General features: G+C 47.2%; 1 protein-coding gene across 2 annotated transcripts in view; it reads right to left on the minus strand.

The window, feature by feature from the left end:
* The window catches only part of LOC119460763 (Down syndrome cell adhesion molecule-like protein 1), a 107,377-nt gene that overhangs the window by 31,423 nt on the left and 53,834 nt on the right, over positions 1 to 22,120 (minus strand). For both annotated transcript variants that reach the window (XM_049671796.1, XM_037721847.2), the window contains exon 3: positions 2,678 to 2,800. In XM_049671796.1, the coding sequence (XP_049527753.1) occupies positions 2,678 to 2,800 (123 nt within the window). The remainder of the gene's footprint in view (positions 1 to 2,677; positions 2,801 to 22,120) is intronic.

The following is a 22,120-nucleotide window of genomic DNA, read 5'->3' on the forward strand; positions in this document are numbered from 1 at the left end:
TTATCGCGTAGAACGAGCCTATCACTTCCTGCACGAAGCATGTATACGCAAGTGCGAGGGAATGCTGTGAATTGGGCCTTCACGAAGTGTGCGCCGTATGGTGTGGCCGAATGGCTATGTGCTGACGCGGCGATATTAAACTGGTGAAGATATCTGCAAAGAGCAGCACCTCATAAACTATATATTAGGAGAAGCGCAAGCAGGCTGAATGAATCTATAAATGTCCAATCAAATCCGCACTATGTAATTGCCGCTGGAAGACCGAATCACGCTGAACGTCATTCACGGTCTCTCGATTACGTCGGTGTCGTCCGGATCGAAAGACGCTGCGATGTAGTGAGGATATTACTTTTCGAATACTCTTTATAGGTGTTATTGCCGCTTCATTCGCCAGATCAGAATACCCTCTTTAGAAGTAACAGCGGTACACTCTGGAGCCCACATTTCATCCCGGGCACTTCACTTACGGTATCATCGATTATCTTTCCAGCTGCGGAAATATGTTTACCATGCCATGACGATCAATAACAACTCGTCCTTCACTAGCACGAACGTGAGCTCGTCGCCGAAGATTCAAGTTACGGCGCACCATTTCTGATGTAACCTAAAGAAAGCGGAGATCTCATGAGAAAAGCAGGGGGGTTGCTGCGGTCCATACAGCCACCCCGTGTATAGTTAAATACCGCACGAGAAGCGCGCGTAAAAGCAGGCGTAAAAGAAACAAAGGAAAGAAAGTAACCGAGCAAATAGCATATTTAATCCAAGTTCAAGCATGCGCCGGAGCTGAACCTCAATGGCATAGTCTCCCCCGATAGCTATGTTGCATTCAAGTCCGAAATATAATTGGTCATTATTACACAGCGTAAGTGCTCGTATGCGGTAAGGAAATCCTGACGTAAACCGCATTAACGCCCACTGTCGTTTTGCGTGCTGCTGAAGCAGGACGTATAACAACGGCGTCATCACACCGTAAGTGAAATGATAATCGTCATTCTAGCATTTATTTCCATTTCTCTCGTTAACTGCGACACCCTGCCAAAAACACTTTGCACGTCAGTGGTCTCCTGTCGACGCGTACTTCGCTTCACAGCGACCCGCTATATAGCGCAGCACAATAAATCGCTACGCGTTACCCAACTTGGCAGCTCACCTTGCCAGGAGGGCACTGTTGCCAGAACATCGTCAGCGCAGACAAAGAGGCCGTATTTTCTGCCCAGGCGCAGGTGGCTGCGCGAATGACGAGTTGGCCACGGCTGCTGACAGTCACGGAATGCGCAGCAGTAAACAGGGAGACAATAGCCCCCAGGGATTCATTCAGAAAACGTTCCTTCCCACGGTACGCTATAAGTATACCGTAGAGTTCATGTTTCGGCCAAGATTCGTAACCTTAACGTTTCTGGCAGTGATTCTTGGGAGGCGTTGGATCTACTCTCTTTTTCTATCACGCAAAAGGCTTTGTGCGATCGGTTTCATGAAAAAGTGCGAGCTTTGAGTATTACTTAACAATCACTATTCAGTTTTCTTACGTTGGCTTTAAACCTGTCATGGTTTGTGTTTCTAGTGCAGGTTTTCTCCCCGCGTCATTTTCCTTTTTTGCCGTTGATTTCATAAGTTAGGAGATAAAGGTGAGGACAACGTTTAGGAAGAAGGCTATAACAACTGAGTTGCTTTGTGACTTGTCCAGTCATCGCTTTTGATTTCTTAACAGTGATGATAACGGCGAAGTTCATTGAACACTTGGGTGTATTGGTATTTTTGTGAAGTGTAAACAGTGTCTTCACCCCCGCCCCTCTCCCCCCTTCATATGCTTCTCCGTTACTTTCAGAGAAATGAAAAACGTTACTCTCATGCGCCTTCTCCGTTACTCAGAGAAATAAATAAAAACAGAGAAGAAATAACATAATCTGGCTTCTTTATGGCCTATATTACCCGTTTCACTACAGTTATTTGTGGTTAGATGGCAGGCTGCGATCGAAGCAGCGGCTTTGGCAACACGCGGGAAATGTTTGTTAGCTACGCGTTTTTCGCCGCGACAGAGAACCGTCCGCTTCCTCCGTTAAGCCACTTCTTGATACCTTGTATAGAGCAGAGGCGGGCAAACGCTGACCTGCAGCACAGCTATAACGGTTGCCTTCCTCGCCTGCTTTATCAAACGCACTTGACTGAACAAGTTTAAAATACTTACATAATTGTGTCACACGTGATGAGATAGGCGTATTACCATACATATACACGAATGTCACTCTGTGTTCGGCGTTTACTTGTTCTTTCGCCACTCCGCTTTTTTTGCAGCTCAGCGACCGGGCCGCTGAACGGTTGCGTTTCGGTTTCTCAGCCACCTGCTCCAAAATGTTGCCCAAGCCCGTTAAAAAAATAAAAAATAAAGGATGTCGAAGAAGAACAAGAAAGAAAGAAAGAAAGAAAGAAAGAAAGAAAGAAAGAAAGAAAGAAAGAGAGAAAGGAAGAAGGAAAGAAAGAAAGCACTCACTAGGGTTGCTTTTTTTTCTTTCTTTTCCTTGTTTTCTTTTTCAGCGACAATTTCACTATAACGGGAAGAATTACAGATGCCAGCATATGTTGGGTTACGTCAGGCAGTAAAGAAGAGAAAGGCGGGAAAAGTAGGCGACTACGACACGACCTCCTCACGCGACGGGTGGTGCAAGCTTCGTCGTCTCACCTGACTCTTCCCGGGACCAGCGGACGGTAGGCGTCGGGTAGCCGACCGCCAGGCAATCCAAGGACGCTGGCCCGTTGAGCGCCGATGACGTGTCTCGGGGCCTCGTCACCCACTCGGGAGCCGCTGCGCAAATACAGAGGGAGAGAGTGTGTGAGCGAGAGAAACGTTCATTTTCGTCAAATCTGGCGTCGCTGGTGTCGCGTTACCACACCTCGCCCAACGTGCTCTGCCAGACACGTCATGTGAGGAACGAGAGCGTGAAATCAGAAACGCAGCCACAATTACTTTTTTTTTACATCATAACTAGACTTCTGGACTGAATAGTCCATTCGCCGGTTGATGAAGAAGCAGGACCAGCTTTCCCCACCTGATTCCTTAACCCTTAATAAAGTTTCATACAACTACTGCTACCGTCTAGGGGTATGCGAATATTTGAAACCTTTCAATAACGAATCGAATACTGTCCTATTCGATTCGGTTTTCGAATCGAATAGTCGCTATTAGTAAATGCGAATATTTTTTCGAACACTTTTCGAATATTTCAAAACGTCAACCGCGCCCAATTAAACATAAAAATAGGAGCAAAGGTATACGGTAAGTTTTCACCCCCGCGGGCATAGTATACGTAGACACAAAACGTGGAGACTTCTTTAGTAGAGCAGGTGGGGGTATTCTGTAAGTGTCCACCTAGTGGACATGTCCATTTCGGGTGCTGGTGAAGTGCTGATTGGCTGGGGTTGCCTGTCTCCTCCTGACGCCTAACCCAGTCCAGCCAATCAGAGTTTCAGCAGCAGACAAAATGGACATGTCCACTAGGGCCGCGATTTTGTAGCGATGACTTATGACTTATTCTATACTAGTCTTATCATCCACCGCTCACGGCCGGCTGATCCCGTTGATAACACGAGCGAACCGTCGCTCTGACCACTGACAAAGCGCGATAAGCGCGAAAAGTTATTATTACCGGAAAGGCATCGCTACAAAATACCGGCCTAGGTGGAGACTTACAGAATACCCCATCTAGGATACGTCGCTTAAGTAGCCATACTTTACAGGCTATATATACAGTGGTCATTCGCACTCTCTGAAGAGTCCTGCGAATGCGAAGAAACTAGTTTGCTCCTAATTCTCCATTTGTGCTTTTAATAAACAACGTTTCATAACGTACTATGTAACGACAGAAACTTGCTAACTTTATCAATATTAGGATGAAAGCATATTTGGCGCCAGCGGACAAGGACAGGAGGAAGACAACGACACAATGTGCTGAACCCCTCGATCGGCCTCACACAGGAGGCCCAAAGTAGACAAAGTACTACACATAGTGTAGACATATTATTTGTAGACATATTATATCTGAAATACTTGATAATAATATCGGTGGCCGGCTCAAGTATGCTCACGATTTGTCCTTATATATTTCGGAGTTGCATGAGTTGACTGTGCATGAAGACTGTTCTGTTTAAGTTCCAGTGCCAAGCAATCACACGGTGGGGTGTCTCTCCTTTTTTAATTTCACGCTGTCACTTCACACACGTCTTTGCTCTTCGTTCAGTGGGAACCGACTCAGTTAGAATAGATCACAACCACACACACTCCACGGTTGGCGATTCACGTCGCAGGTTTGCGCAGCTATAGAATTACCGCTTTCTGCAATTATTGCCGCAGGCAAAGGTTACACAGTAGTTCTCGACGCCTTTGTATGAGCTGACATCGCCCAACTACTCCACAGAATCAGCTAAAATATCTCTAAATTGTATCACCCCCTCGATGGCAACACATTTAAGCAGCACCGCGCTGGCTCGCACAAGCCAGAAATGAGGAAAGGCTCGCCGAGCGCTGGTTACTATAGACCATTCCTCCTCGCCCGATGAAAAGGTCTATAGAAAGGCAGGGAGCATAACCAGAGGTAGTTCTGATCGGCTACCCTACACGGGGGAAGGGGTAAGTGGCAGAAAGAGAGACGAGGACAAACAAAGTAAGTTAACCAGGTACTACTGCGCTATAGCAGGCGGTGTTCTTTATAAAGGGCCTATATCACGTATAGGCCCTGTGGGCCCGAAGAAGTTGAGCAACGGAACTGCAGCTTTCTGCGCGGAATTCCTTCGAGAGCACTGGCCTAGAACATTCTGTTCTGTTGGTGGACGATTGTCTATTGTCCATTCACCGCGCACATCACTTGCCTCTCGGCGCCGATGAGAATCACTCTTCATTGCCTTCCTGCTGCGTCACGCTGCTTGGCATACATCATCTGCGTGTTTGTTCACTTTCTTTTCTCAACGCACGATGTGGGGGCAATGAAAAATTACGCGCGCTTTCAATTTCCTCATCATCGAGCGCGGCGAACAGGGCGGGTCAATTTCGTCTAAGCGTGCGTGATTCCGGAGCCGCTCGTCGTCGATCGGGCGATCGATTTCGTGACCGGAGGCACGAGCGATCGGGCTTTACTGCGCCCAATTACGAGACCGGAATGAAGGACGCATAACATATGCGCGATCGCTAGGCGGTCCCGTGACAGCGGTGTGCAAACCAAGGTCGCCGCGAAATGGAACGGACGCTTTCTCTATCTGGAGCCGATGGCTTCCTCGCAGCACAAAGAAAGGGCGCGGCTTATATACCGGCCGCAGTGGCAGAATGGCTACGGAGCATCGTAGTACGAGGTCTCGGGTTTGACTCCCGATTGTGGCGGGAGCGTTCTCATTGGGCAAGAATCTGTAAACGATTGAGTAATTAGATTTAGATGAATGCTAATGAACTTGAGGTGGCGAAAATCCCGAGCCTCTCCACACAGCGTCTTTCATAGGGTAAACACTGTTGCTTTATGGCGTTAAAATCAATCAATCAATCAATCAATCAATCAATCAATCAATCAATCAATCAATCAATCAAGCCGTGGGATTCGTGTACGGCTCAATCACAACTTGCAAACCAAAAGCGCAATGAACAGGCGTATAATAGCGCTATCTGTAAAGATCAAGACTCTTCATACACTGGAACGTTGAATAGAGCTCCAGATTATTCGCAAAACGTAGTGTCGACGAAGGAGTTGACGGCACTGGAAACTGCGAATCGCCAGTAAAGTTCGGGGCCGAATTGATATACAGTAGCCTAAAGTGAACGAAAAGAGTGGCACATCGCACCAATTTATGTAGCGGCTTAGCAGCTGTGATGTTCTGTTGCCGAACATGAGATCCCCAGTCCAGATACCGGCCACGAATGCGTCTTTCTTATAAAGATGTATCGAAAAAAAAGGAACCGCTTTGATTTAGGTATTGATATTTTAGAGTAGGAACCTGGATCAACTTCTAGCGCACTGCATTCTGTCTGGAAAACCCGATATGTTTGAAGCCTAACTCGGAGCCTTTCACTAAAGCGTACTTATAGTCCACATTCACAGTTAAACACTGTAGCACCAACGAGAGCTAAGAGGGAAAAATTGTTTTCCACCCGATTTTAGCAGGAAACTATACAAAGGAAACCCATGCGGGGTTCTCAGAAAGAGAGCTTCACACTTGATGAAAAATTCGTCCAACCGGAACCAACGCTTTGCGGGGCGGTCGCTGTATATATGATTTGAGTTAACCAGGAGGCTGGCAGATTGCCAGGGTGAGGCCAAATTGATCGACAACTCGAAGCGCAGAAACACGGAATAGGGCAAATCAGTTCTACAACAATTCGCAAGGTTTGATTTGTCATACTAACGAAACCTATCCGTGAGTTAACCATTCAGCGCGCATGCATAGACAGTAATAATAATCCTCACGCCCCCACTCCGGGCACAAACTTCCATCCTCCACGCCGCTAAAAGCGCATTCGTCTGCCAGATATTTTGGACAAGCGTTCGGCGATCGAAAGCATGCAAGCAGCTGCCCGTACGTGTGTTTCTTTTCTTTTTCCCCGCGCTATATTTGCGATCGCGCGGCGTAGTCGATATTGACCCCAGCTGCCTGTTTTTCCGCGCTCATATCTTTGAGCTGAGACAAGTTCAAGGTTCTCGTCGTCGTTCGCTTAATGACCCGCCCCGGGTCAATTCCTGCCCACTTTGGCGTGCGCGCAAAGATCATTCCGGACTAGTCGCGTTTCCGGTTCACTCATGGGTGGAGGAGCAGCAATCAGGAAACGTTGCCGTCCGCGCACGCTCATTCGCAGGCGTGTCTCAAAGCGCAGATCCCATGCAATGGGTCGATCCGACGGCCACGCTCTGGCCCGTGTTTAACGAATGGTAATGCGACGCCGTTATGTTTGCGCAGAGCTCGTGTACTGTGCGCGATAACGACACTTTAACGAAGGTCGAAGGCGCAACTCGTGCGAGGCAGGAGTTGGAACAGATACGGAGAAATAAGAGAAAAACACGTCACACTTTTTTTTAATGTATCTTGGCTGCAGTGACGTCACTTCCAAGGCGACACAGCGTCCTGCTCCTCAACTCAAGCATGCGGTGTTGATTTCCGGAACGAGACAACGCACCTTTGGCGATGTTGTCGAAACGCGCAAACGCTCGTGGTGGCTGTATATTGATACGTAACAGCCGCCGCCCCAGTGTGGCTGCACTGAGGAGGAGGAAGACGACGGGTTCCCGCTTGCTATAGCGTCGCCATTCTGGCCTCCGTTATCATCCCTGTAAATAAAGTGTAAATAGCCTTGGGCATCGGTTACACGTAACATTATTGTATACTGCAATGAGGAAAAGAGAGTCATTGCGCTCAAGGCAGATTCTCTAACTGCTTCACATAGCTGCTTTTGTAACTGGAGCGTATCTCGCGGTACAGAGACAACTGTGACCGTAAGTGAAGATTCCGTGGCCGATCGTGCCTTTTCCTAATCGTTAGCTTTCCCGCAAGACAACTTCCCAGGCCATTTTTTGGCGTGGCGAATTGCGCACCTACTGATTCGGGTAAATATAACCTTCTTGCAATCTTCGATCCACGGCGAAGGTTAGCAGTAGAGATATTGACGTTTTATTTCACGCCGTCTATAATTGCGCCTTTCTTCGAGCAATAACGTTCCGTCACCAAGAGTGGCTTCAAGTTATCACTGTCGCGCGGTGTCCGACGCATAACTTTGCGCACCACACACACGAACAAAGGTACGGAATACACCACGCATACAACGTTGTATCGTCAACACTGCGTCATCATAAAAGCGCTACATGTAGTGTACACTGCATCTTTGTATACGCTATATGTGTATACGTCAGCACATCGTACTGGAAGTGCTGATATGTTCGCGCATGCAAACAAACTATCTGTTTATCAGCAAGGCCGTGTCGACTCAAGCGACATGCATACATATACAGAAGGTGACCAGGAAGCGAGGAAACGCGTGGCGTTTCACGGCACACAAAAACGCCAGGTGCGCGCTCCGCGGCGAGTCTTGTTTTGTGTATTTGGATCGGCGCGCAGTCTGGCCACAAGGGCAGCCTGTCAGCTGCACTATACACAGGGGCAGCAGAAACGAATCACGTTGCTGCTTGTGTAAGAAGAATTAGAAGAAGAAGAAGACTGCCGCTTTTCACGACTGCTTTGCCGCAAGGAGTCCGAAAAACTGTGAGGGAGGCCGACGCCATCTGTACAGTGTGTGGGCCATCGATGCCGTCTGCTGGTGCCTCAATCGTACCCGCGGTCCTTCCACCACGCACCCTCGTGCTGGAATAACGGGACCCCCTCCACCTCTCGATGGGTCGTGAAAGCACTCCTCTTTGTTTTATTTTTACGTTCTTGCTGTTTTGTGATGCGAAGAGAAAATAATAAAGAACAGATAAGTGCGCTTGGTGAATGCGGGGTGACGGTGCCCCCGGCGCATTTAGTAGTTGCACCGGCGAAGAATGTCCACGTCTTTCTATCTCTTCTACTTTTCTTTTTTTTTGTAATCTGTTTGTTTACTTTTGACTCCGTGCTCCGGAAACAGAAATTGCGACGTGAGAAACGTCCTACTTTCCAGTGAACTTTCAGGAACCTATATGAGTAAGCAGCCCACGGTTTGCGGGTTGTTGCAACGTGGCACCATAGTAACACTGCAATTTTCACGTCCTGTGCGCTCTCTCTTAATTTCCATCTCCGTTTTAGCCTCTTTCCATGCAGAGTGGCAAAACGGTTTATCTCTTCTGGTTATTTTGTATCTCTCTCTCTCTCTCGATATATATATGGCGGCATCTGTAGTCGGATAGCTGCAAACCGAATTAGTTGTGGCATCTCCGCGGAATGCCCGTGAATTAAGCTGCCAGCACTGACACTGGCATACCCAGCACGATGATTATTTCTTTGCATTCGGAGTTCAAGAAAAGAATCAGATAATACATTGTGTTGCGAGCCGTTAATTTCAGAGGTGGAAATATTTCGTCGTTCCATTCACCGCGCTGACTGCGTGTATTGCCCATACGCTTGGGAACGCTTGTTCCACGTAGATTGTTCTTTGGAGTTGTACTACGCGCTGAAAGTGTGCCGAGTAAAGAAATCGAAAAGACTTAGTGAAGGCACCGATGTGAAATCGTATGAAAACCTGGGCCAAAGAATCGAACGGGATGGACTACGTGGATGATGGCACAGCTGCAGGGTATAACCCTTTCAGACGCCAATTAGTTGTGTTGATTGAAAACTTACTTTCACTGCATTTCTTGCATCTTCAGAATCACAAAAAGCTTACAGCTGCAGAATAGATTAAGAGTTTTCAGTTCTTTATTGAGTTTTGTCAACTTTACAGAATGTGGACTCCATGCGAAAACTCACTGCCGGAACATCAGATATGCGAACATAACTATTTCATGTCTACCAGGCTTGAAAAGCACCTACCCAGCCACTCGAAAATTACGAGTGGGGCAACACATTGGGATAAACAATGAAAGAAGTGAACCCGCTACATACAATGACATATTCACACCAAGCAAAATACCCAACCATCTACCTTCATACTGGTTTTATTAAAACAATTTGCCGATGTAATTCACACTTGCAGCACTTTTTCAATCAGAAGCGTTTCAAGATCGACGGAGTACATTATAAATATGCTTACTTTAATCAAGGCTCTTGCAATTGATGCATTATTATTTTGGTGTACCCAATTGTGTCCATAGCGTCTGAAAGGGATAATTTCGATGAGGGCCCGGGATACAGGGAATGAGTGGATCGCGGGACTTTTCAGAGTGGCACCTAGATCAATAGACACGTACATATACCAGTATGAGGATTGCGGGTTCGGGAGGGGGTTAAAGTTAGGGGTTCCGGCATCAACCATACCCTCCCCCCACTCCTCCCACTCTCGTTCTTCCTCTACCGCCTCTCTTACTTCGCTTCTGCTTTAAGTGTTTTTGTGCATCGCGTGCTTACAGACGACAAACAAACACCGTATATTCCAAACGATACTATACTATATATGCCTCGAAAAGGCCGCCACGCTTCATTCGCAAGAAAGTTTCAGTCGGTGCCGAGAGAAGAGCCGTTCAGAGCTTGTCCCCCCCCTCCCCCCCCCCCCCCCTCTTCTTTTTCTCTTCCTCCTACGATATGCGTGAAACGCGTGCGAACATGAATACATGCGTGGAAATGGACGAGGCAGCACATAGACGCATCGAGCCAAGTGCGCCCCCGCCTTTTGCATACCTTCTTCCAGACGCTCGCACGTATACGCGCGGTTCGGAATTTATTCATGACCCGAGCTCCGGTGCGCCTGCACGCGAGCCTGATGATGGCTGCTCATACATGCAGAGAGGTGAGTTCCTTCTTTATTTACGTCGATACGAATAAGGTGGCGGATGGTGCGAGCTATATACACGGGAAACAAAGAAGAATGGATTGGAGGAGGACAAGGGTGAAGGAATTTCGCGCGCTTTTTCATTTTTTTTTTTTACCTCACGTCGCGCCAACCTTCCTATCCCCGCACACTCTCGCATCCCCGAAGATCCTCCGTGCATTTTTTTTTCACCATTCGGCTTCTTGCCTCAGGGACATCTCGAACGCTGGCCGCATACCGCCGAGCAGATTCAGGCGAGGCGCGCATATAGCGTCGTCGTCGCCGCTGTCGCATTTGATTTGCAAATGGAACCGCGGATTGGACGACATCTGCTGCAACACGCCGGCTGTCTATATGAAGAGCAGCCTTGATTTAAAGCTCGCGCGCGGCCCCTTGAAGTCGCATTCGTTCTCCCACTTCTTGTATTACTTTCGCAAATGAGAGAACCTGCGTTCGTGCTAAAGTACTATGGGCCGCGAAGTTGTTTTTTATTATTAGTATTATTTTGTAAATTGTTATAGTGTCCGTGCTATTTCGTGGGGAAAAACACCTAGACGCTAAATTGCGTCCTTCTCATTAAACTAACGAACGTTGGAACTCTTTCATTCGAAGCGTACAAATCTACTCAGAAAAAAAAAAGAATGCGATCCAGATATAGAAAACATAAATGCAGCGGAGAGTAATAAGATGGATGCTTTCTCGAACGAAATAAGAGGACGTATCCTAACCGTATTACTACTTCGCAACGCTGACTTTAGTTCTTGCAAATTTGCATTTAGAAGTCAAGCCGTTTGAGGAGCAAAGAAGCGAACTTGGTCCAACGTGCCCGTCCACTCATTATTGACCGTTACGTTGACCGTTACAAAGAACCTAGACTTCGACGAACCTTGGCACCATATTCCGCGTGTATTAATTCTATATTTCCTTCCTTGCCTGCTGCCTCTATTTCTTATACTTTTTCGGGCTAACATCCATGCCTTTTCTTTGTTTCTCTTTATAATAAAACCCCATAATTTAATTTTCTTTCACTCTATCTTTTATTTGCCTATCCAGCTCTTCCTATGCAGAGTAGTAAACCGCACAGATAACCTCTGTGTCATTTGCTTAACTAAATTAGTATGTAGTAGATGAACGCGCCTAATTGCAGACCATTCCTTGTCACATAACATCTGTTCAACAAATTATGCAGCGACGCTCTATAACTAAGGCTTCGTGTACGTTAGCACACTGCATGAGAATTATGTACGGTACCGTTATTAAACAACAGCAACAAGCACATCAGAGAAAGAGGACGTTCGAGCACAGTAATTTGCAAAAACCTGGTATCAGCTGGGAGAAGGCTGCGTGCTGCGACTGATATAAAAGAAGTATAACGATGACGATGATGATTATCGCCATCATCGCGATAATCAAAGACGTGATTTCGTTTTTACAAAGTGACACGATGAACGAAGGAAAAAAAATGGGGGGAGGAAGCATAGATAGGTTCAATACATAGTTATCATCACAAGTACAAAGTTACAACGTTTTTTCAATGCTTCTCTCGAATCTCTTTCACTTTCTTTGGAAGAGGAAGAGGAGGTTACGGTTAAGAGTGGCACTATTAGAAACAATTGAACATTACTTACTGGACTACCGGCGTTTCTCCTCCCTGAGAGAAATGACATTGCAAATTATAATGCGACAGCTCGGCCTGTCATTGAACTCTCCGGCGCTGCTGTCTTTCGGAGCTTCTGTGCTTGGGCACTCACATAGGAATGTATGCATCGCCATAGAGAAATTCATTGTTGAATGAAACCGATGTCCTTGCTAATCGTATTAATCATTTCATTGTTCCCTTATTGCCTCATTTATAAATATACATACATACATATTTTCCTTCTTTTCTGTGTTCTATTAGAATGACTGTTTACTGAATCGTCTTGTATTTTAGTCGCTTTAATTTATTCATCAAAATTATGGATTTTTAAATTTATTCACTTAGCACATATGTAAAATATGCCCGACTTTTGGCCAGTCCCCGTGATTGGGTATGTGCCAAAATATCATCATCATCATCATCATCATCATCATCATCATCATCATCATCATCATCATCACTACTATGCCGCTGACACGATAGCTGTTGCGGTCAAGGCGAGCGCCCGAACTATCCGGCGACCAGGAGGAACCCCTCTCTAACGCGCCGTAGCCGAGCTATAGGCTCTCGCATTCGACAGGCGAGGACTTCGGAAAGGCGACGTTGACCAATCTCTTTCCATGGTTAGATCGATAAGGAAGGCCTCGGGGCCGGAAAACGGAAGGCACACTGATACCCATGGATGATTGATGCAGTGCCCAGGGGGACCGCTCGGCACGCCTCCGTCATAACTAAAGGATGATTCTCGGACGCCCGGACAGTTGATGCCGGAAACCCCCGCGTCCAGAGCATATAACAGCCCAGGGAGGGTTGGACCTCGTGCACGTCAGTACACATATATCTCACATTCGCGATTCACCTAATGAATATAGAACGATCGGAAAGATGATTACTATTTTTTTACTGTTTAGGTTTTATGTAAAGTGAGGTTTAGTCTGAAGGATTGATTCGTACTGTTCTGGTAAGGTGGCTGTAACGAGAACGGAAAATGATGTACCCGTTAATCAATGTCCGAGTCGAAAACTAAGTTATGCTTTATAACCGGTTCAAGTCTTTCAAGCCATAATGATGAACGCAGTTCTGTCAGTCCTCAGTCATCAACATTTTTTGCATAACTGTAGTCTTGTGTCTATATCTCTTCTTATTGCTACGGACCACGGACGTTTATACTGACGACAGCCCCGCGTGTCTAGTCATTTGTGGAACCTGCACACGGACAAATCTCGAGAAGGTATAAATACTAAATTATACCCATCACTACACTTTTTTGTTGGCAATAAATTCCACTAATTATGCAGCCATTATTCAAATACGAAACTGCCTTCTGAATATTCCGTCTAGCCGAGTTTACTGTTACGTGGCGCATATGTTTACCACCCGCTGGCTGTGTTGAACTTTGAACTATAAAAGAAAGATATAAAAACACGTATTAAACACTCACAAATAACGCCAACTGAAATCCACCACGCTCGCTCCTTGGAAGCTCACGCCAAAAGAGCTTTCCATTCGTCAGAGCCCACATGTCGTGGTTAAAATAGGTCGCGCATTAAGTGAGGTCCATGAGAGATTGCAATAGCATCTCGATCTGATAAGGTTCAGCTGCGTTCGCTACAGGAATGTCGCGACCGCATCCTCTCTCTCCCTTCTCAGCGAGCGAGCGGCGTTATCCAAGCGAGTGACAGCACTGACACTCCTTTTCACGTCCTCATTTGTTTACCGCGCTATAAGTTGCGTAAGAGCAGGCCTCTTCGAGTGCTCGCCTCCGGATCTTCGCTTGGGCGACCTCGATGCAGGCATCGGGTGTCTGTCTCGGTAAACGCGGTGCAATTGCGCATGCGCGAAGGCCGCAAAGGGAGATCGGGTTACGGTTCGGTGACACCCACAGTCGAGGACTGCGGCATAAACGGGCGCTGTCTTGCTTTCGGAGACGCGTCGTGACAGCTGCAAGAACAGTCTCCAGGAAGCGGCTTTTAATGTCGCAACAAGGAAGCGCTTTGTGATTGTTGATCGTTGCCACTGTTGCGAGGCTATCTTCGAGGACTGGGGACTGTCGGCAGTGCACGATGACGAGCGCAGGGATTGGTGTATGTGCGAGCACGGCCTCGCTCGGTGAAAGAGCTGTCTCGTGTGCTTTGAACGAGCGACCGTGAAAAATGTGCGCGGGATGTCTAAAGGATCGTCGATTGGTTAACCATTAGGCCTGTCATTAGTGGTGACACTGCGTTCTGTATTGACTAACTTGAAAGTTCTCTGGTTATCTTCTGCAATCGGTTATTCGGGCAAACACAGCTGTAGATCGCTGATCATGATACCGATGCAAAATTTGCCTCTCTCAGCCTGCCAGCGGTCCATCCAAGCGGCTTCAAACTGAGCGAAGCTCCATGACGGGTACGGGGAACGTCCGCCTCCACCAAATAATGTTACGTGTAGCTGATGCCCAAGGCTATTTACAATTTATTTACGGGGAAGCTAACGGAGGCCAAGATGGCGACGCTCTATCAAGCGGGAGCACGTCGTCTTCCTTCTCCACAGTGCAGCCACACTGTTGCGGCTGTTCCGTATCAATATATCACTGAAAAGTGCGGCAAAAAATAAGTTTCATCGACTAGAAGCCCTGCCTTAAAACCTATCACGAGATACTTGAGTCAAATCCAATCGCTTACACCGCTTAAATGCGTACCTTTCACCATACGAATAATTTTATATGTGAGCAAATGTCCTTGAAGCGTTTAGCTGTGCTAGCAACTGGAAGAGTTCAAGTAACTGCCCACCTGTGATAATGGTGCAATTACCATGAGGCGTACTTGGGAGTCTCTTGGGGATTTGCTGCCAGCTCGACGTGCTCCTATTTTTCACAATTCTCAAAAACGTTTGCGACGTTTTTTCACTAGCCAAGAACTTGAAACATCAACGTATGAACAAAAACAGTCACCTCCATTGTTATTAATAGTCGCGAACGTTGTGTCGCGCTTATTTATTCGTTTTCTGAATCGTTGCCGCGTTGGACCGTGTCACAAGTTCCGAAACCAGCGCACGAACGTCACAGCATTTAAAGAACTTGCGTGCTGTTGCTGACAATTCCGAGCTAGGTAATTGCGTTTGCATCTTCTCTAGGAAATCTCAGGTCGGTTACGCGCATAATTCACCCCATGCATGAACTGTGCAGAACAAATATCGAAAGCCACCGGAAAACGGAGAAATGCGACTGAGAAAGAGGGGGGGGAGAGAAAACGAATAAAAGTAGACGAATAAACGCTCTGAACTGTATGTTAGCCTCATAGTAACAAAAATAATGATATAATAATATGAGACTCAAACGGTGTGTTTACACAACAGCTGTTTCCAGTCGCGATTAACGACGTGAACCATAACAAAAAGAAAATTCGTTTCGCCGACCAACTGCCTCTTTATACTTAGCTGTTTGCTTGCGTGCCTCGTTCGATCCTCTTCAACAACGAGGACGCATTCGTTCCTTTTTCTGCGCCTCGTCTCTCCGTGTTCGTGAGCTCACGAAGGGTGCGTCTGGTGTGTATTGATCGTGAGAACTGATGCACTCATACGCACCTGTTTGTGACGTCGCGCTAGAAGGTTTGCTGCTATAACAAAGAAAATGATTTCTATTGATAGCAGAAGAAACAGCCCCGAAATGAGCAGGACTACACGAGGAAGCGGAGAGCATATCTATCTATCTATCTATCTATCTATCTATCTATCTATCTATCTATCTATCTATCTATCTATCTATCTATCTATCTATCTATCTATCTATCTATCTATCTATCTATCTATCTATCTATCTATCTATCTATCTATCTATCTATCTATCTATCTATCTATCTATCTATCTATCTATCTATCTATCTATCTATCTATCTATCTATCTATCTATCTATCTATCTATCTATCTATCTATCTATCTATCTATCTATCTATCTATCTATCTATCTATCTATCTATCTATCTATCTATCTATCTATCTATCTATCTATCTATCAACAGAGAGAAAAAGCTAGTATCAAACCTGATTCCCACAGCCGACAAACACCCCCTCCCGTCATCGTCACGGCGCCGGTGTCCGTCATGATACGGCGTTTTCCTGCCGGTATCTCCTCAAAAATGGGACGCCGGTGACGTTAAGAGCATCGGCCAATATCAACGGAGTGCCGGTATTGAGGAGAAACAGGCGAGAAAACGCGGTTTCATGACGGACGCCGGTGCAGGTGCCGTGACGGTGACGGGACGGGGCGTTTGTCGGTTGTATATGAATCCGGGGCCTAAGCATTTGTAACACACTTTTTTATTTCGTTCTAGTTTCGCTCACTTACGCCACACTTTACCGCCGCCTGCGTAGTCTAACCTAAACCGTGGGCTGTCACAATTCACTGGTAAAGTTTTTCTTGTTTTCCCTCGGGCATCCGTGCACCTACACATTCGTGACGTGACAGATACGGTCAGTGAACATAGGGTTACAACATGACGCTGAGTCAATTGTAAATAAAAACCTCACGTTTCCGCCGTCTCGGCGGCTTTTCTTAATTCCGAAATTAAACAACCGCGGAGAACAGGCACGAGAGATAAAAAAAGGCTCCTTCCGCGAAGCGTCCTGTAAGGCAGCGCGTCCAGTTATGATGACGTCAGAGAAAGAGAGGAAAGAGCGACGTCGTGCCCCAAACGTGCTGCCTCCACGGAGCACGCCCCTCCCTCGAATCCCGCGCGAGCGTAGCGCGCAGAGTCGTTCATTTCCTCCCGGTCGAGCCGCCTCTTGCCATTACTGCAGTCGTCTATCTTCCGTGGCCGTTCCTTCCGGTCCCGCCGCCGTCGCCGCGGCTCTGTGTACACACTGGCGGAACGCACGCACAGAGGCACGGCGAGAGTGTGTGCGCGCACGCGCGCGGAGCTGGGAGGGGCAACGTAGTGCCGAAAAAAAAAAAAAAAAGAGCAAGCGCAGTGCCAGACCGTGTATCGATCCAAAGTCGCCGTTTGCTTCAGACGGTCTCGGAGGAACGCGTTCCGTGGCAAACACGCACACACACCTCCCCGCTGCGCCGTCCGCCCTTGTTGGGGCAGCGGGCAACGAACGACCGGCCAGCAGCACGGTGCCGTGGACCAGCCGTCCCTTGCGAGGAATGCGGAGGAGGACGCAACTGCTGCAGTTTCCGTTTCTGCTCTTCCGCATCATCGTCGTCATCTTGCTCTTTCTCGTTGCTCCCGCGCTTCCCTTCTTCCCCCCCCCCCCCCCCCCCCGCCCGCTTCCCGAAAGATGGGATCGACCTCGCTGACCCGTTTGCCTTTCCTCTGCGAATCCTCCCCTTTCACGTTTCGTCCTCCTCCTCCTCACTCGCCCCGTTTCTCCCTGTTTCAGCGGCTCCTTTGCGACGCTTGTTCAAGGCAGCGGAAAGGGGGGGACGAGGGTTCCACGGTGTACGCCTGCTCCAACATGGCGGCGAGGAAAGGCTCTTGAAATCAAGTGCTTCCCCATTCGAGGGCGTTTAAGGGTTTTTTAACCGCAGCGGCCGCGAGGTTTAAGCCGCGGTCTCTGGACTGCGGCGTTTGCTACCAGTTTAGCAAGGCCGGTGTGTGGGAGTATCGGAAATGTTTCACTTCTCATATTAAAACTATACTTACTCACCCTCGACTGCAGCATGTTCTGCAGCATGTTCACCGATTTTTGAGTGGGGGCTGCGGTTTTCATTGTAAAGACAATAGCTTTAATCGTTCCTTATAAGACGCTGCTGCTAGCAGTGAAGTAAGTGCAGACCACGTAGAATCGAAAGTAATCGTACAGTTATCATTCTATTCTTGGGCCACTGCCCAGTGCAATTGTTGATCATGGCAATAACTGCCATTCATTTTTTAAAAATTTCTGTTGACGCATGATACCTTCATTTTTTTTATTGCGCACATTTGTGCGTCTCAAGTTCTCGCTTATAGCCTCATTGTTCACCTGTCACCTCAAGCATATCCCCCAGGTATAGCAGCCCACGTGACCTGTTTATCGCCGGACTTGTCTCTTTACACCGCTATTTAAGCTTCAGCGGAAATGATATAATCCTAATTTCACTGTCTGTAATCACAGCCGCATATCTTTAAGAGCAATTCACCTATCTTAGAGGCGCACAACGCGGTTTCGGAAAGCGTAGTGTCGCAAAAGGACTATGGATAAACGTTTTCATCGGCACTCAGCTCCCAGAAGTAGCAGCGAATTAGCGATCGTGCTCGGACCGTGGCCACGTCTGTCGCTGGAGCAAAGAGCTGTTTGCGCACTAGTGCAGTTCTTGAAATGCACCGGCCTGAGTGGCCGTTTATGGCCCTCCTGTGCATCCTCCCATGTGTACGTAGTGCTCACTCTCTCCTTCTTTCCCTCTTTCTATCGATCATTTCCTTTACCCCCTGTGTAGGGAAGCAAACCGCCGACGCTCGTCTGGTTGACCTCCTTGCGTTTTCTCTCTTTGCTCTATCTCGATCTCTTATTAGAGAGCAAATAAAGAAAAGGAAAGATAAGCTATTATTTACCGTAAACTAGGCCTCTACGATCTTAGCCCTCGCCATACGCCTTATAATAATTTGCTGTGCCTTTGCAGATAGATATTCGATTCATTTGAATTCTTCGATAAAGTTATGGCGTGATAAGTGCCTGTTTGATAAGTACTTGTTTGATAAGTACCTGTTTGGTGCAACGTACTGTCAACGCACCCATCGACTGGCAGAGTGCACAATGCTTACGACCTCTTTATACGGGCGTAACTGCTAATCACATATTTACTCCGTTTTAGAGAGTTTTTGTACTTTTCTAGGGGAATCCAAGATGGGTGTACAAGAAGAAGTCTCACATTTCCATCATGGGAGTAAAAGGGAGATTTTGTACTGCCCACGGAAAGGTTGATAAAGTTCCCGCATGTCCATAAGGGAGCGCAAAGAGAGTTACTTTTACTTTTTATACTAATGGGAATACAAACTACAGATCTTTACTTCAGAAAGTTAATGCCATTTCAGGAAGGTTTAGTACACGGGAAATGCTCGTACTCCTCTTGGAGAGCTTTCATCTCTCCTGGGGGCATATTACGCAAAGGCGCAGGAATCTAGTTCTTGTATTATCCTACAGGAGTACAAAGAGAGTTTTTGTACTCCTCTAATGGCAGAATGGAATAACATAGAAGTTTAAAGACGCAAATCGATTTCGGCGGAAGCCCGCAAGGTGGAGGGAAGTCCATGAAAGGGAAGAATTGTCATCCACACAACTGTAGCGCGAATTACAATTATTCATTTTCAGGAGTTCAAAAAGTTTTCGTATTCTCCTGGAGGAGTTCAAAGACTTCTCTGTCATTCCGTAATACACTGGCGCTCACCTTTACGCAAGTCCCCTAAGTGGGTAGGCTGCTCCGCTTGGCCCTGTCGGAGTCAATGTAGTCCATTCGGTAATCAAGAGAACTCTTAAAACATGGAATACAAATGGGACAAGAAATTGCTGTTGCAAGAAGAGTCGCCAGCACTCCCTTTGTTGCAAAAGCGTATTCAGGCAACAAAATTCGTAATTTTTTTTAGTATGTATTCGCATGAAAGTATATACGGACCAGGGATTCGTCGATAAAGCCGATTTTATTCACCGACTATGACTTGAAATTAAGGAGTGTAGTCCACACTTGACTATGCGAAGTCGCCAGCGCACTGACCACTTCCAGTTTGTGCGTCTGGATAACAAATAAATCCAGTTTTTTTTTTAGCAAGCATGAAGTCTGTATACCATTCCACGGATGGACGTAGCATGGCTTGCGTCGTGCGCCTTTACATTGCGCATAGCGTCTCATTAGCATAAGGATGATAAGTTTGAAAAATCTACGTCTTCGACTTCAGAAAAACGGTTTTGAAATGCAGAATACGCAGAGGTTGAATTTAACGTCATAGCATCATATTTTTTCCTGCTATAGCGAATGAAGGCGAACGGCAAGATTAATCGAAACACTTGGAAAGCGTGTCCCCACTGCTGCCGGAGCAAATAGTCCGGCGCCGCCTTAGAAGCCATCGAGGTAATTAGGCGTCGCGACGTAAAGCGAATGTTCTTAATGTTCCTCCCGGTTTCGCCGTTGTCTTAAGCTTTGCTATACCCGCTGTCGCACCGTTAAAAATTTCGAGCAATGCAAGCAGAAAAAATAAAAGTAAAGAGAAGATCGAGTCCCGACTTGCAAAGCTTTGTCTTGATGCTGCGGCGCGTTAATAATTTCGGGGGAAAAGGTGAGAAAAAGAAAGAAATAGGTAAAATAAATGGAGCGAGTCCGACTTTCGAAGCTGCGAGGAACCACTGAAAGGTATTAAAAGCCGGATAAGAAGATGAGGAAGGAGACCGCTGAGAGATCCAGCGCTTGCATCATTCGTTCCGCTGAACTTCCATTTCGCAGACTTTCTCTCTTTCTTTCTCTTTCTTCGCGAAGTCGCGAGGGCTCTCGCAAGATATGCCCCGCGGTCTCCGTGTTCAGCGCGGAGAATAATGATGCGCGGCGAGTCGACTGTGTGCCCGTGCTGCCTGCGTGATAATTTCTTTTACGAGCTGGCCACTGGCGCCGTAATAATTGAAGCGGCGACGGATTCCACACTTCCTTTCGTTTTCCTTCACGTCTCTCCGTTCATCTCCCCCTCACCTCGCTCATTTTGTATCCCCGCTTCTTCCCAGCCTCGGGGGCTTCTCTGTGACGCCCAATTTGCTACAAAATATATTTGAGTAACGCCTTCGTATTCTTTGCACGTTCACAATTGAGCTAGGCTTCATATAAGAGCGGGGTTTGAAGCGTCAACCTATTTTATTTCGAACATATGGTGCTTGGGAGATGTTGGCGCTTTTAATTTGCGTTTGCGCGCCGGCTACGCCTTTGCGCGCAGAAATGCAAATAATGAGTGCTAGAGGTATGAAAAACTCACGTAAGAACACGCTCAAACCTACGTCAATTCGTATAAATAAATCAAACACACTTTATGTCAAGCCACATAAACGAGCGAACCACAGTCAGTCCGTCTTAAAAGTAAAGTCACGTAAACTGCAACAACATTAAAAAAAAAGCAAACTGAGACACACAAGTTACTTCAGTCCCATGGCTACAATAAAGTCAGGGCATAGAGAAAAACACGGAATAAGTTCACACGAGGCCACATGAAGTTATGCACAGAAATTAATCGAACGGATTCAGGCCAATATAGCACTTACATTGAGCTTACGATAGATGATAAATACTCCGTTCAATATATTCTTACCGAATTCCACGTGCCTTGTTACTTGTATACAATCGTGTCAACGTTACGGACACTGAAGGCGAATTTTCGTCGTCGCCGTGATATTCCGTATAAGGTCCAAGTGCGATAAGATCGCACGCCGTATACTGTGGACGCGAGGGAAAGCGTACGAGGGAGAGTCGAGAAGAATGGTGGCTCGATGCGCGCTAGGGCGCCTCGATGCCAGCGATGCCAGTGCCACGGTGCGCGCCGTCTTCCCGCGCGCCCTGTTGGAAGTCACGTGATCGAGCGCGCCGTGACGTGATCAAGCACGTGCACTAGGGGGACACACGAACGCGCTTTTTTTCTCTCTATAGTCCGGCCGTGGTTGGGTACGGCGCGGCAAAGCCCATACACGACCCCGCGCACCCTGCTTTGGAGGTAATCTGAGGCGGGTGCAAAGCAAGGGCGAGCGGAGATGGCTTGTGGCTTCATGTGCGCTGTCTCATTCCGTGCGCCTATAGTGCTGGGGTCACGAGTCGCCTTTTCGGCAAAACGGCGATTCTCTTGTGTGTGATATTAATTAATTATTTATTTATTATTTGCTTGTTTGTTTGTGCCCTTTTTTTCATGTTACGAAGTACATCAGTGTTCCATGTAGTTTTCTCCTGCGGTGAGTAAAGAAGGCATTATGCAAAAATAAAAGTGATACGCCAGCCATGGCCCCTGAAATTAGGTGGCGCGCCTATAAGCGCGATGTCTGAGGCCATGCTCCAGCGCATTGCACTGCACGTTTGCGTGGTGGTGGCGCTCCAGCAGGCGGGACATGGCCTGGCGTGCTAGGACGGCCATTGTTCCTCCTGAACACCTCTTACAATGCTAGC

Source organism: Dermacentor silvarum, chromosome 8, assembly GCF_013339745.2.
Source record: "Dermacentor silvarum isolate Dsil-2018 chromosome 8, BIME_Dsil_1.4, whole genome shotgun sequence".
NCBI classification, from domain to species: domain Eukaryota; kingdom Metazoa; phylum Arthropoda; class Arachnida; order Ixodida; family Ixodidae; genus Dermacentor; species Dermacentor silvarum.